This window comes from Amphiura filiformis, chromosome 4, assembly GCF_039555335.1.
Source record: "Amphiura filiformis chromosome 4, Afil_fr2py, whole genome shotgun sequence".
NCBI lineage: Eukaryota > Metazoa > Echinodermata > Ophiuroidea > Amphilepidida > Amphiuridae > Amphiura > Amphiura filiformis.
Window position 1 is genome coordinate 26,855,347 of NC_092631.1, and position 13,181 is coordinate 26,868,527.

The following is a 13,181-nucleotide window of genomic DNA, read 5'->3' on the forward strand; positions in this document are numbered from 1 at the left end:
TGATAATAAGCATGTGCCAATTAACGAGTTGCTCAGAAAAAAACACATTTTTAGGGTAGTTTGTTAAACGTTTTCATTTTTTTTTCTAATCAAAAAAGTTAACCCAACTACAGTACCCTAAAAATTCCTTCTTGTCCAAGCAACTTGTTAATAGACACAAACTATACTTATTATCAAATTTTTACGGTAGTGGCCTTTGTGCCCTTTGCTCACTGGCCTTGAAAATGAGTGCCCTTGATATTGTGAAATTTGAGGCCTGGTTCAACTACTTGATTAAATGTACCTCTGCAGAGGAATGCAGCAAATCTTATCAAAGTGTGATCTACCAGGGACTGTCTTTTGGAATTGGCAGGAGAGCACTAAATAGCTCTTAGCGCATTTACAACAGAATGTACAGAGAGAATGGTCAACTAAGGAGAGCAGTAGAGAGTGATTGCGCTCGCTCTCCTCAAAAGGCAGTCCCTGATCTACTAGTATTCAATTTGAAAGCCATATGGCCTTAATCGCTAACAGAGGGAGCACAGATTTCAAACGGAGTTACTCATTCAGGTAACCCCACTTGAAATTAACACCCCCTATGTGTAGGATTAAGGTCATATCTTCCATAAAGAGTGTATGGATTTCAACTGCAATACCCCAATTTGATTCAGAAAAAAATAATTCTCACACTGTTGCCTATTTCTCATATTTTTAGAGAATTTTCAAAATAAATTCACCCATTAACACTATATATGCTATAATTTGATCAAAGATATAATCCAGCACTATTTTTAAAGTCTTATGAGCGTGCACCACTGACGAAAAAGCATGCTGACGAAGCAACATGAAAAACGAGGTTATAAAATATTGCCTTCTATCTTTGATCAAACTACAGATATGCATATTACACATTGCATAATATCATGTCCTGCAGATTTATTCCCATCAATCAGGAGTCAGGACACAGTGCCCTGCCAAACATAATCCTCGTCTTCCAACGCCACCTCCGACTCTCGCTTCACATTCTCATCAAACTGAAAGTCATAGTCGTATTGTCTCCAGTTCACCTCCTGTAAATCTGGCACAAAAAAATCCGTAGTTGACGCTGATTGACACAACATGGGTGACATCTGAAATGGAACGTCTGCAATCCCCCAATTTGAATTGCCTGATTTGTTTAGACCAGGGCTAGTGCTCATGGCGGCAGAGGCGGTGTGTATAGTTCTGTTATCACCAGTTTGTTGTATGTGATTCCATTGTACAGGGGGTGATGACGGGTTGCTTGGGTAACTAGAATCGACAGCTGCTGGCGGTAAACCTGGTGATCTGGTAACCTGGTAATTAAAGAGGATATAAAAAATATTATCAGAAGATATTCACTGAATTTAGCAATTTACAGGTGTTCACTTAAAAGTAAATTGGGTTATTCCAGTTGAAATCCATATACCCTCTATGAAAGACATGACCTTAATCTCCCACACAGGGAGTGTGAATTTCAAATGGAGATACCTGAATGGGTGACTCCATTTGAAATCTACACCCCCTGTTTGGGAGAGTAAGATCATATCTTAGAGCACATGCATTTTAAATCACCCACCACATTTCATATAGTACAAGAAAGCCATTGAACAGTGTAGCGGTTAATTCAAGCATATCGATAGACCAGTCCCTTGCCTTTGTTGATAAACAATGATGTCAAGTGATCTATAGGGACAAGAATTGTTACCCTCTGACTGATGAATAACACCATAAACAAGGCAGTTCTCCTCCTGATTACATGTATGCAATTCTCGTCACCATTTGCATTACACATCTGAATATAACTTGTTCACAAGGTTTGAGATGTGCACATGAATAAAACTATGCAGATTAGTGAAATTACATACTTTATCAGCATATTTTGCTGTTTATAAAAGTATACATTCATTCAACTAGATGCAGCAGGTTGCTACTTTCAAAATCAAGGAAAAAGAAAAACCATGCTCATAAATGCTCAAGAGGATGAAACCACTTTCTACATCCCTGCTATAATTGCCAGCATAAACTTGGAATGATGTGTCTGACATCGGGGCGGCTCTAGGCACACTGTGATTGGTTCCTGACCTGAGCGGTGCGGAATATTTCATCTGATTGACAAGATATCAGACGCAACATTCCGAGTTTATCCCTGCCCGTGAATTTAAGTCAACATTCCGAGTTTAGCCCTGCCCATGACTTTAAGTTACCCAATACCCATATCAGAGAGTGTTAACTGAATGGATGGACAGACAGTCTTACAGATAGATGGAAAAGGCGATTAATGGTGCAAAATCTCCTCCAAACAAACTATAGGCAGGGACTGCCTTTTGAGAGGAGTGAGAGCAATCACTCCTCTACAGCTCTTCTTAAGTTGCATTTGCATCCTGAAGAAAATTGTACGAAAAAGTGTAAACCAAACTGTTCAAATTAAATGATAAAGTTAAATTTTAGGATAAGCAGCAGCCACTGTGGTTTAGTGCGGGGGTTTTCAATTGACCATTTTGGTAAATCCCATAAATCCTTGCGGTTAGACCCTAGATGTCGATGTGACGTCAAATGACGACATCTGGGGTCGAACGCACAGAATTATGGATTTACCAATAGGTGGCCTGCGGGTTAGATCCAACCAGCTAACCAGTTGTGATTGGCCCTTCAACAGCTCTGAAATATACAGTAAACATAGCAAAATACGGTGTATTTGGATCTCAGACAGTCACAGAACTTTGAAATGAGTTTGGCCTTCCATTTTGAGTTTACAGCTATCATTTAACAGTTTATTAATTAATTATCCACATTCAGACATTATTATTTTTTAATGAGTCCAAGTGTGTGAAAATAGTGGATCCAAAACATAATAATGATAAAATTGGTGCTTTACGCCCAATATTTATTGGTCTCGCTATGAGTTTTAAATATTGGACTCGACTTCGTCTTGACCAATATTTTTGAAACTCATAGCTCGACCAATAAATATGGGCTCAATTGATCCAATTTTATATCAATGTGTGTTCCACATAAAACCACAGTTATGATGCCTATGAAGTGTGTACACATGTGAGCAACTCTTTTCACAACACCCCACCAGCAAAATAACCACTATAAGCAAGAAAATTCTGCATTTTTGTGCACAAATTGGACAATTGTTGGACTTAATTTTCAATAATATGCATACACTGCCCTAAAAAAGTTACAGACTCAAATTGAAAATGCTTATTTTCCGGGCTTATTTTCCAGGAAAACAGCAGACCAGACAGTAACATAAGTAGGTTTATATCACCTTGAAGGCATAGATTATAGTCATACAAATATGGGCTAACTTTCCCCATGGCTATCCAATATGTCATTAACTAGTAGGACTACAGCTGGTATCTACTGATCAGTTTATACTCTCATTTCCACTTCTGTTGTTATATCAGGTCATCAGGTGGCATGAAATGCCACACTGATATATTGTGATGCAGGCGAATCTTCTTCTTCCATTTCTTTTGTCAAACCCTCTTTTAAAATGCTACTAGTGCCAGACACTTGCACCAATCTCGACCAAACTGTCTGGTCTATATTGTGCGCGTTAAATAAAGTAGACAAAGTATAGATGAGTTGACTTCTGACCTCAATGCCTGGCAGTATGCGCACGCATCATCACAATTTCCATTGTTTATTGCCTGGCAGAATGCACGCATCATATTTTGTTCAGGGCTCGTGTTTTTAAAACTCCCGCCACCTCAAAATAAGACTATTGAACAGTATAGTGGTTACATGGGGTTCACTCAAGCATAAAGATATACCGGTCCCTTGCCTTTGTTGATAAACATTGAGGTCAACTCACCTATAGGATTTGACTTTAAAATAATTATAATATATCTGGTGACATGTCACAAGACAATTCTCGAAATAAAATAGATTGATATTAATCCGCAATGCTATAAGGCCCGCCGATTACGAGCTGATCAAACTATAGTACAATAATATTATACTGAAGCAAAATGTACACATTCACACCTGATCATATGACGGAGGAGGTGGTACCATACCCCATTAGGCACTGCAGATGATGTAGGCATTATTGTACTTCTCTCGCTAGCGGACTGACCCACCAATAAAAAACCGTCCTCCTCTCTTGGGTCTGATACACCGGTGGTAGGAGGTGGTGGTGTGGATGGTGTGGATGATGCAGACCTCCTACGCCTTGGGAGGTTAAAGATGGATGACAGCATTGTTTGTATTGCCCTTGGGTGATGCTACCGTGACAGATTCATCTTCATAGCTGTAGAATAAATCAATTTAAAAATTCATTAATTCCTTCAAAATGCTCATATCATACCACAAAATATTACTCTCTGCTTGTCATCAAAAACACTACAATTAGGCAACAATCAACGCTTACCTGCATGCGCAGTGCAGTGCATCCTGTGGAAGTACAACGGAAGCACTGATGTCACAAAAACCTAAGTGGTCAAATGGCTCCGTTTTAGGTGATAAGTTAAATATACACAAAGAAATTGTCTTGTGGTGATAAAATGTGGATTTTTCAAGTTCTTTCCCCCGATTTAAATATCAAGATATGAATGGATTTCGCCCAAACATCTCAAGGGGCTGTGGATTTCATTCATTCATTCATTCATAATAAGGTTTATTCATAAATTGGCTTGTCATTGGTTAAAAAGGCTTGTCATTGGTTGAAACGCCCTGCCGCTTGCCGCAGCGGCAAGCTGCAGGAAAGTATGCTGGAGGCTTTACACACTGAAGTATGTGAATGTACCAAGAGAAAAGTAATGAAAGCAAATTTTGCTACACATAAAAAAAATGCTTAATTCCAACACTGCAGACACTTGAATGTCCCATTTCAGATTGGAACTGATTTTGACGCCAAGAATTTTGGCTGACTCAACAACTTGAAGGGGAACATTAGAAATGGTAAGAGGAGCCTCATCAAGGGGCTTCCTCATTGCAGCACACTTATTTGGCTTTAATTGCATGTTAATTGTTATTATTTACAGCTCATTGCTCAAAATTGTCAAGATGTTCCTGCAGCACGGAAGTTTGAGCACGCGATCTAGGTTCTATAATTGATAGATCATCAACGTATTTCAATGTTACCAATGGGGTATCAATGACTGCGTCATTTACGACTGCAACGAAACCGAGTGGGTCAATGCGAGTACCCTGAGGCACGCCACCATTCAGCTTTTTCCAGTCACTAGTTTGGCCGCGATAGCGTACACATTGTTCCCTACCATCTAAAAAGCTGGCAATCCAGGTAACAACAGATGGGCGCACGCCTAGGTTGATTAACTTGTTCATGAGGATGTTGTGGTCTACTACATGTAGGTCAAATGCTTTACTGAAGTAATAGCAACGGTGCATTCTCCTGTAGGCTTCGATCAAAGTGCAAAATGTGACCACTTTAAACTTCAACTGCCATTATTTCAATGTTCATTTTCTCGGTAAATTGATGATTTAGGTACGGTACACGATAACTCAATAAATACAGCATAGGTAAGCAGTTATGTTCATTGTAAAAAGCAAGGTCGAATCAAGAAACCGTTTTCTCATTTTTTTATATTAAGGTCCATAGATTTTAAACATCATTTTGTGCAGATAAGTGTTTGTGGATTTTAAAAAGTTCATTTTCATGCCTTATATGGTCAACATCTCAAAAAATAAGGCCAATATCAAAAAAATAAAAAACTATTTTTTTTTAATGGAGTCTTAAGATAGAGAAAAAACAAAACAAAAATTTTTGGAAAGAGTGTTTTTTTGTTATATATCTTATGATGTACCAAACAAAAATTGCCAAACACTTTTTGGTGATTTTCTTCATTAATATTGTTGTTTTTACACCAAATCTGTATATTCAGATTCCTTGCTGTTAAAAATGGGTTAAAGAATGATGCACTTCAAATTTCTTAAGGAACCAGCTTATTTGATGCAGTATGATCCCTTGAGCATTTTGATGGTAAAAATAGACCCCCCCCACCCCAATTTTTGATTGGCCACCACGGGAAAACGACAAGGGCTAGGGATCTAAAACCCGGGTCTAAAACTTGCGGGTTTTTCTAATGGCTATACTATAGGTATAACATTTGAGTGAAATACAAAGAAATTCTGAGAGGGTAGTGCGGGAGCCATCTGTTGAATTGACATGGACTGACCCAGCCATATTATAACATTTGCCGAGGAGAACGCCCTCACAAAAATTTTAAATTCAGGTTTTTACACGATTGTAATGTACTTTAGTAAACAAAGATTCTCTGCAAAAATCAAGACTTTAGGTGCTGTAGTTTTGTCAAAATCCGAGATTTTGAATAAACCGCCTGAATCAGCGCTTTTATTATTACGATAGAAATATTAGTCGAACGCGTATGCGATGTCAACACAGTACTACGTTACACGGCGTATGGGACACACACACACACACGCCAGAGGGTCGTACCATATTACAACCGCCATGCGTGACATGCATTGGCGCTTAGTTGTAAATTCCGATTTTCTTGCTTTGGCTTGCTTTACCTCACTTGTTCGGCTCAAAATTAAAAGGGGACATATCTGACAGTAAATGCTAATATTTTATTGAAAATTAATACTAATCTATTTTTAAAGAAATGTTATAATATGGCTTAAGTATTTGATTGACAAGGTTACCCCTGCGTTAGGCCTAGTCACGATTATGCACTGTCAGTTTCTCACGCGTTTGAACGGGAATTGGATTGCGTACTTTTTCGATGTCTAGTGAGCAAATTTCTTCAATATTTTGAGAAAATGATGTCAAATTTTCTATTCTATATTGTTTGGTAATAATGTCTTTTGCCAATAGTATGTTTGAAGTTGTAATTTTGTGTTTTTGATCGCAAAGATCGGATACTTTCGTTCTCGATTCGCATTCTTAACCCTTCGCAAGGGTGCCGATTTCTGCAGAACTTTGACGATAATTTTGCCTTTTTGGACACTAAAATTCTTTCGATCCTTAATTTTGTTTCAACCGAGTCTTAAATTAGCAAGCACAATACGGTTGGTACCACTTTTATATACATTGATGAAATTTTAAAGATTTTTCGAGAATAGGTGGGTGAAGGAAACCTACATAAATATGTTTTCTATACTTCACTTGACCCAAATATATGATTTTTTATGGTGATAATCAAGTCGCATTATGGAATTTTAGAGGATTTTGATAGCAGTTCCATTAAAAAAGCTGCCATCGCCATGAGACTAAGATCTAGAAACACCCCCGAAATGCCGTTTTGGGGAATTTTGCTAGCTGAATCTTTTTGATAAAAGTCAATCTTTGACAAGATGTAACTTTGCTACGGAAAGTGCTATGAAAAAAGGTTTTCAGTTTTGGCTTAGTTTACTCAAGGGCAGACATGCCAACTTTGAAATCCAGATTTCCGTACTCAGAAGAACAAAAATCCGTATTTTGCACCCTAAAACCGTATTTTTTAAATATGTACCTTTTGCATACCTGCCAACCCCAGAAACTCCAAAAGTAGAACACATAATTGAGAGGGAGCAGTGGCACTTGTGCGACCGAGCAGCGAGCACGTAACGGCCCGGGTCCAGGGGCCCACTTTACAAATTTGCAATCAAATTTGGCAATACCAAAGAACCATTCCATCAAAGTAATAAATCAATACAGAAAGATGCTTCCTTTACGAGTTATCACTCATTGAAAGTGCTACTTTGCTATACTTTACATGGAAAGAGGCCATCTTAAAGTCGCTCATATTTCCTTAATTACATAACTGATCAAGCTGAATTCCGGATATATGATGCACAGTTGAAAATTAATTTTTAAAAGATTTGGTGACCTCAGTCGACCTTTGACCTTGTATGTGACATTTGACCTCATAAAATTGGATAAAGTATGTAGACCAAACAATACTTCTAATGTTGTTAGAAGCATGCTTTGTTAAAACTTTCAAGTTCAGAAAATCATTGATCATCATCATCTGAATCTGAATAAACAAAGTGGGAAAGCATCTTGTAGGCCTATACATATTTCTTTAATGTGCATGCATGGTGCGAAAGTCTGGAAGTAAAAGCCGGGGTCACTCCCATTGTGGCCTGTACACCATCCGCGATAATGAAAACGCGTAAAAGGGTCGTTTTTAGTGGGTATGCACGATACGCTGCAGATCGCGCTTAGGGTGTCAAAAACATGAAAAATTGGAAAAAGGGTAGCAAAATTGCAATTTCTAAATACGCGAAATGAAATTTAGGGTATGAAATTTGATGTTAGGAATGAAATCCCTGTTTAGGGTGTCGTTTTAGCCAAGGGTTAAATCCTTGTTTAGGGTGCTTTTCAAAAGTTGATTATCGCGGATGGTGTACAGGCCACAATGGGAGTGACCCCCCCGGGAGTAAAAGGAGGTCCGAAACCTTCTTGTAGGTTTATTCTTTTGCACCAATAGAGCTAAATAGTTAACTAAATACCTTCAGAAGACATAGCATTAGGTGGTTAATAAAAATATTAATGTGCATGAAAAATATGCAAGTCAGAAGAAAATTATTTCAATAATTCTTGTAGGCCTATAAATATTTCTTTAATGTGGTTGCATGGTGCGAAAGTCGGAAGTAAAAGGAAGTTGGAAACCTTCTTTTATGCCTATTCTTTTGCACCAATAGAGCTAAATAGTTAACTAAATACCTTCAGAAGACATAGCATTAGGTGGTTAATAAAAAACATTAATGTGCATGAAAAATCTGCAATTGGGAAGAAAATTATTTCGAAAGCATCTTGTAGGCCTATTAAATATTTCTTTAATGTGCATGCATGGTGCGAAAGTCGGAAGTAAAAGGAGGTCGGAAACCTTCTTTTATGCTTATTCTTTTGCACCAAAAGAGCTAAATAGTTTTAACTAAATACCTTCAGAAGACATAGCATTAGGTGGTTAATAAAAACATTAATGTGCATGAAAAATCTGCAAGTCGGAAGAAAATTATTTCGGAAAAAGCATCTTGTAGGCCTATTAAATAATAATTTTTAATGTGCATGCATCACCGAAAGTCGAGAGAAAAACGATGTAGGCAACCACTTTAACAGACCAAGAAAGTGGTCAAATGATACCAGTAATTCAGTCGGTAGTCTAATCTTGCAGCTGTTTAACTTTAAGACACAACATTTTATTATTTTGGTCAAAATTCTGGAATACCGTATTTTTGGGAGGTGACCGTACTACCAGTATTTATCACGCTTTTACAGTACAAAATACGGTGAAACCGTACTAGTTGGCATGTCTGCAAGGGCTTTAATTTGATATATAAAACGATGCAATTTGATGGCAAATTTGAATTCACCTAGGATACCTAAATTATAGGCCTACATACATGATTGACCACTCATTTTTTAAGTTAAATGATTCTCTTTTTAATGAAAGCAATTTTAGATGAATTTATTAAATTTCAAAATTTTATGAACATGCCTACTATTGGCAAAAGACATTATTACCAAACAATACAGAATAGAAAATTTGACATCATTTTCTCAAAATATTGAAAAAATTTGCTCACTAGACATCGAAAAATTACGCAATCCAATTCCCGTTCAAACGCGTGGGAAACTGAAAGTGCGATAATCGTGACTAGCCCAGTCTCCAGACTGTGTTTTAATACTTTTATTTAAATAATTTTACGCATGTACGCGTCGCGTCCGTGTTTTTGATTCGATTATAACATTGTCATTTACCCGGGGTCATTTACCATGATATACGCCACACTCCGGTAACAAACTATTACTTACTTTGATAACAATGGCAAATAAAAATTAACGGTTTTGTTAAGGCCATGTTTTTTAACCTGGGATCCAATTGTGTTACATGTGTATTTTCAAGAAATTTAGCTCCTTTGACAGTTGAACCAATATAGCTAAGAAAGTTTACATCTGAAGTATATAAAAGTATACATATTCTGAAAGGTTATTGTATAAGGATTGTAAAAATAATATGTTTCATCAAATATACAGGGTGGCCTAAACAATATACAGGGTGTAACAAACTAAAAGTCAGTGAAAGTTATGGTCTACTAATTTCCCTCTACAGTACATATCAAGCACTTACATGATACATGAATGTGTTCATGATGTAGCTTAGCCCAATACCCACCAACACATACCAAAATTAATTTTGTTTATCAATATTCGGTCATGCATACAGGGTGGTCAAAAATATGGGGTTTTTTTTGTGTTTTTGTTATTGATGTTTAAAATTAGCTAGAAAGAGGTAAATTTTGACTAAATATTTAACATAATTTGACATCTATGTATCATTGCCAAACAAGCATCACCTAATTACACATGTTTCATACTAATTATACATGTACAGGGTGGCTCAAACGTTAAATTTCTATCTCCATATACTGCAATCTTTTGAGAGATAGATACATTGATGGTGAATGACTAATGCAGTTATTATTAATATTCATGTTATTTTACCAACATATTTTTGCCTTGCACATTAGTATAGTGGTATGAAGTTACAGGGTGGCATAAAATTAAATAAACATACATGTTCAAAAGTTGCACTTATGGCAAAACACTTGTTTTGGCCACCCTGTATATTGATTGATGTGTTAAAATTAAATTGTAAACTTGAGTCCAAAGCCATCTATGTGATGCCAAAACAATCACAAACTTACTCTGCATGCTTTGAATACAAACTGTTTCAGTTGATGACTTACTTGCAAGAGTAGACACATTTTATGAAAATACACATGTATGTAAGCCTATTAAATCCGGCCAAGTTTGTTACTTATTACCACTTTTTAATTACTGATTATTAAAATAAATGTTCCAAAAATGTGCTCTGATCATTTGGCACTCAAGTCATCTTATAGAGTGGCTTTACATTGATGATTATACCACATTATGTAACTTATTGAATCTAATATGCAGCCTAAATCCTCTTCCTTTTCCTCCTCCTCCTCCTGCCCATCCTCCTCCTGCCCGTGCTCCACCCCTGACTAATAATGCTTAACGAACTGTTGTAATTAATTAAAACAATTCACCAATTTTTTCTCTTTTGATATTTGAAGCCTATTAACTAACCTTTAAAATAAGCCCACAATCAAGTCTGTCAGATAGAGGATTACAAAATTACACACATCTAAAGACATATGATGAGATAGAAATGTAACAGCTCCACCTTTTTTGGGTACCGAGCTTAAAAAATGGGACCTTAAATTAAGCTTACTTCAATCAGTTTATGCGTGAGCATGACGGTCGATCTGTTTTGACGGAATGACATTACTTCCAAAAATAACTTGACCCAAGAACCTGCCCGGAAGAACTTATTCAGTTTTGCCAGTTTCCAGTATCTTTTGACAGTAATGATGTGTGGGAATGATAATCTTGAGCAAAAATGATAACGAGAACCACAGAGGAGGAATCACTTATTTGCATAATTGATTGATTGTTTGACAGGTGTGTCAAAATAATACACTTTTAAAAGAATAATAATGATAAGATTAAAACATAATAAATAAAAAACATAGTTTTTGGTTTTTTTTGATGGATGAAAATATATTTTTGCGGAGTATAAGTCTTGGAATTACAAAACTTTAGAGATGTATAGAGATGATGAACGAGGCTGATTGACCTCTGACCCCTCATTCCGCGCCATCTGCAAAAGGCATGTTCTTCCTGCGTTAAAGGGACCATTGAAAGAAAATATGATTTGGTATCAAAATAAAGCCCATAAAATATAGAATCAGTATCTAAAACAATTAAAGAACTAACTATTTTAGAAATAAAAATACAATGAAAACAACGTACTCGATTTACCCCCTTCCGACGCTACATCGCGCGTCATTTATCAGAAGTAGAAAATTGGGCGCTTTCCTGATGACGTCATTGTGGTTACGCGTTTTGTGTTGCGTTGACATTTTTGCCTGGATAATTTGACAACAGCGATCGCGATCTAAATATCAGATGCAATAATCATGGTAATACAACCACTTATAATTATTTAAAGGTCAAGTAAAAACAAAATTCCAGTTGATTGTCCACATGTTATCAAAAAGAGGAAGTGGGGCCTTTTTATTTATCATTTATTAGTTATTTTTTACAATGCAAATGGATCATTTAGGCCTATATGTATTATTCCCGGACATTATTACAAGTTGTGTAATTTGTAGAGGAGGATGATAGGATCGAGGCTCTTGTTATTTGATGGTTCTCTGAGAGGATGATTAAAACAAAGCCTCTAAATTGAAATGCTTATTGGACAGAAGCAAATCTAAACTATTGACAATAGGCCTATTATTAACTTTTGAAACATTTAAAAAAAGAAGTTTTCCCTTATAATAAAGAAAATTTCAGACTCCCTCAATTGCAATGCCATGCGAAAGGAAGCGGGCGGGGACGATCAATTTTTTTTTTTTTATCATCATCAAGCATATGCAGCTTCCTATTTTACTTATTCATAAATTCAACCCCCCGGTCAACATGACCATGATTCCGATGACTTTATGTAGGCCCTACATGGCATATATAAAACCATAAAACTAATTATGAGTATGCCTATAGGCCTATGAGTATGATAGTGACGATGTTGAGGGGAATATCGCCAAGATTTGTCGCAACACATAAATTGCAGATGATGTGCCGGCGCGAGCACCTCCCATGGGTATTATTATTATAGGCCTATGTATTTTTTCCGTAGGACCTACCTTAAAAAATATTCAAGAAATGATTATTTTTTCCAAAACCTGACAATTGGTATAAAAAAGCTTTTTCTTCCATAAGTTAACTTTCAAAAGTGCTTATTTTCATACCCCAAAGTAGGCCTAGGCCCTTTTATTTTGCAAATGTATTCCCCTATTATAGGCCTACCATGTGTTATACGGGAGACTTGCCAATATTATTTGAGCCGTTGGCACTGGGGCAGTAGCTGAACGGCAGATGAAGAAGTTGGTTCAGAAGAACATGACATGCAAGCTGTTCTTGAAATAAATTACGAGGAGCGCCTATAAACATACATAGGCCTTCAAAAAGCCTATTATGCCATATACAAACATCAAATGGGAAATATTATAGGCCTACACTTATTTTAATCCATGGATGGTTAGGACCGGGGTAGGCCTAGGTTATGCGAAATTGATGTCAGTCATTTCTAAAACGAAATATCCAGCCAGGCGCGCTGTATTTTACAAGATTTACCCAATCAACATAAACTTTGTAACTGTAGGCC

General features: G+C 36.7%; 1 protein-coding gene across 2 annotated transcripts; it reads right to left on the bottom strand.

Moving 5' to 3' along the window:
* Positions 1–416: 416 nt before the first annotated feature.
* On the bottom strand, positions 417–11,296 carry LOC140150752 (uncharacterized). Of its 2 annotated transcripts, none has more exons than XM_072172853.1 (3): positions 11,184–11,296; positions 3,997–4,261; positions 417–1,313 (listed from the first exon to the last, which is right to left on the bottom strand). In XM_072172853.1, the coding sequence occupies exons 2-3, from the start codon at positions 4,024–4,026 to the stop codon at positions 936–938; spliced, it is 408 nt and encodes a 135-aa protein (XP_072028954.1). In that variant the 5' UTR covers positions 4,027–4,261; positions 11,184–11,296; the 3' UTR covers positions 417–935. The 2 variants fall into 2 exon arrangements, with proteins under 2 accessions (XP_072028954.1, XP_072028955.1); XM_072172854.1 differs by lacking the exon at positions 11,184–11,296 and adding an exon at positions 9,737–9,776.
* Between the last annotated feature and the right edge of the window lie 1,885 nt (positions 11,297–13,181).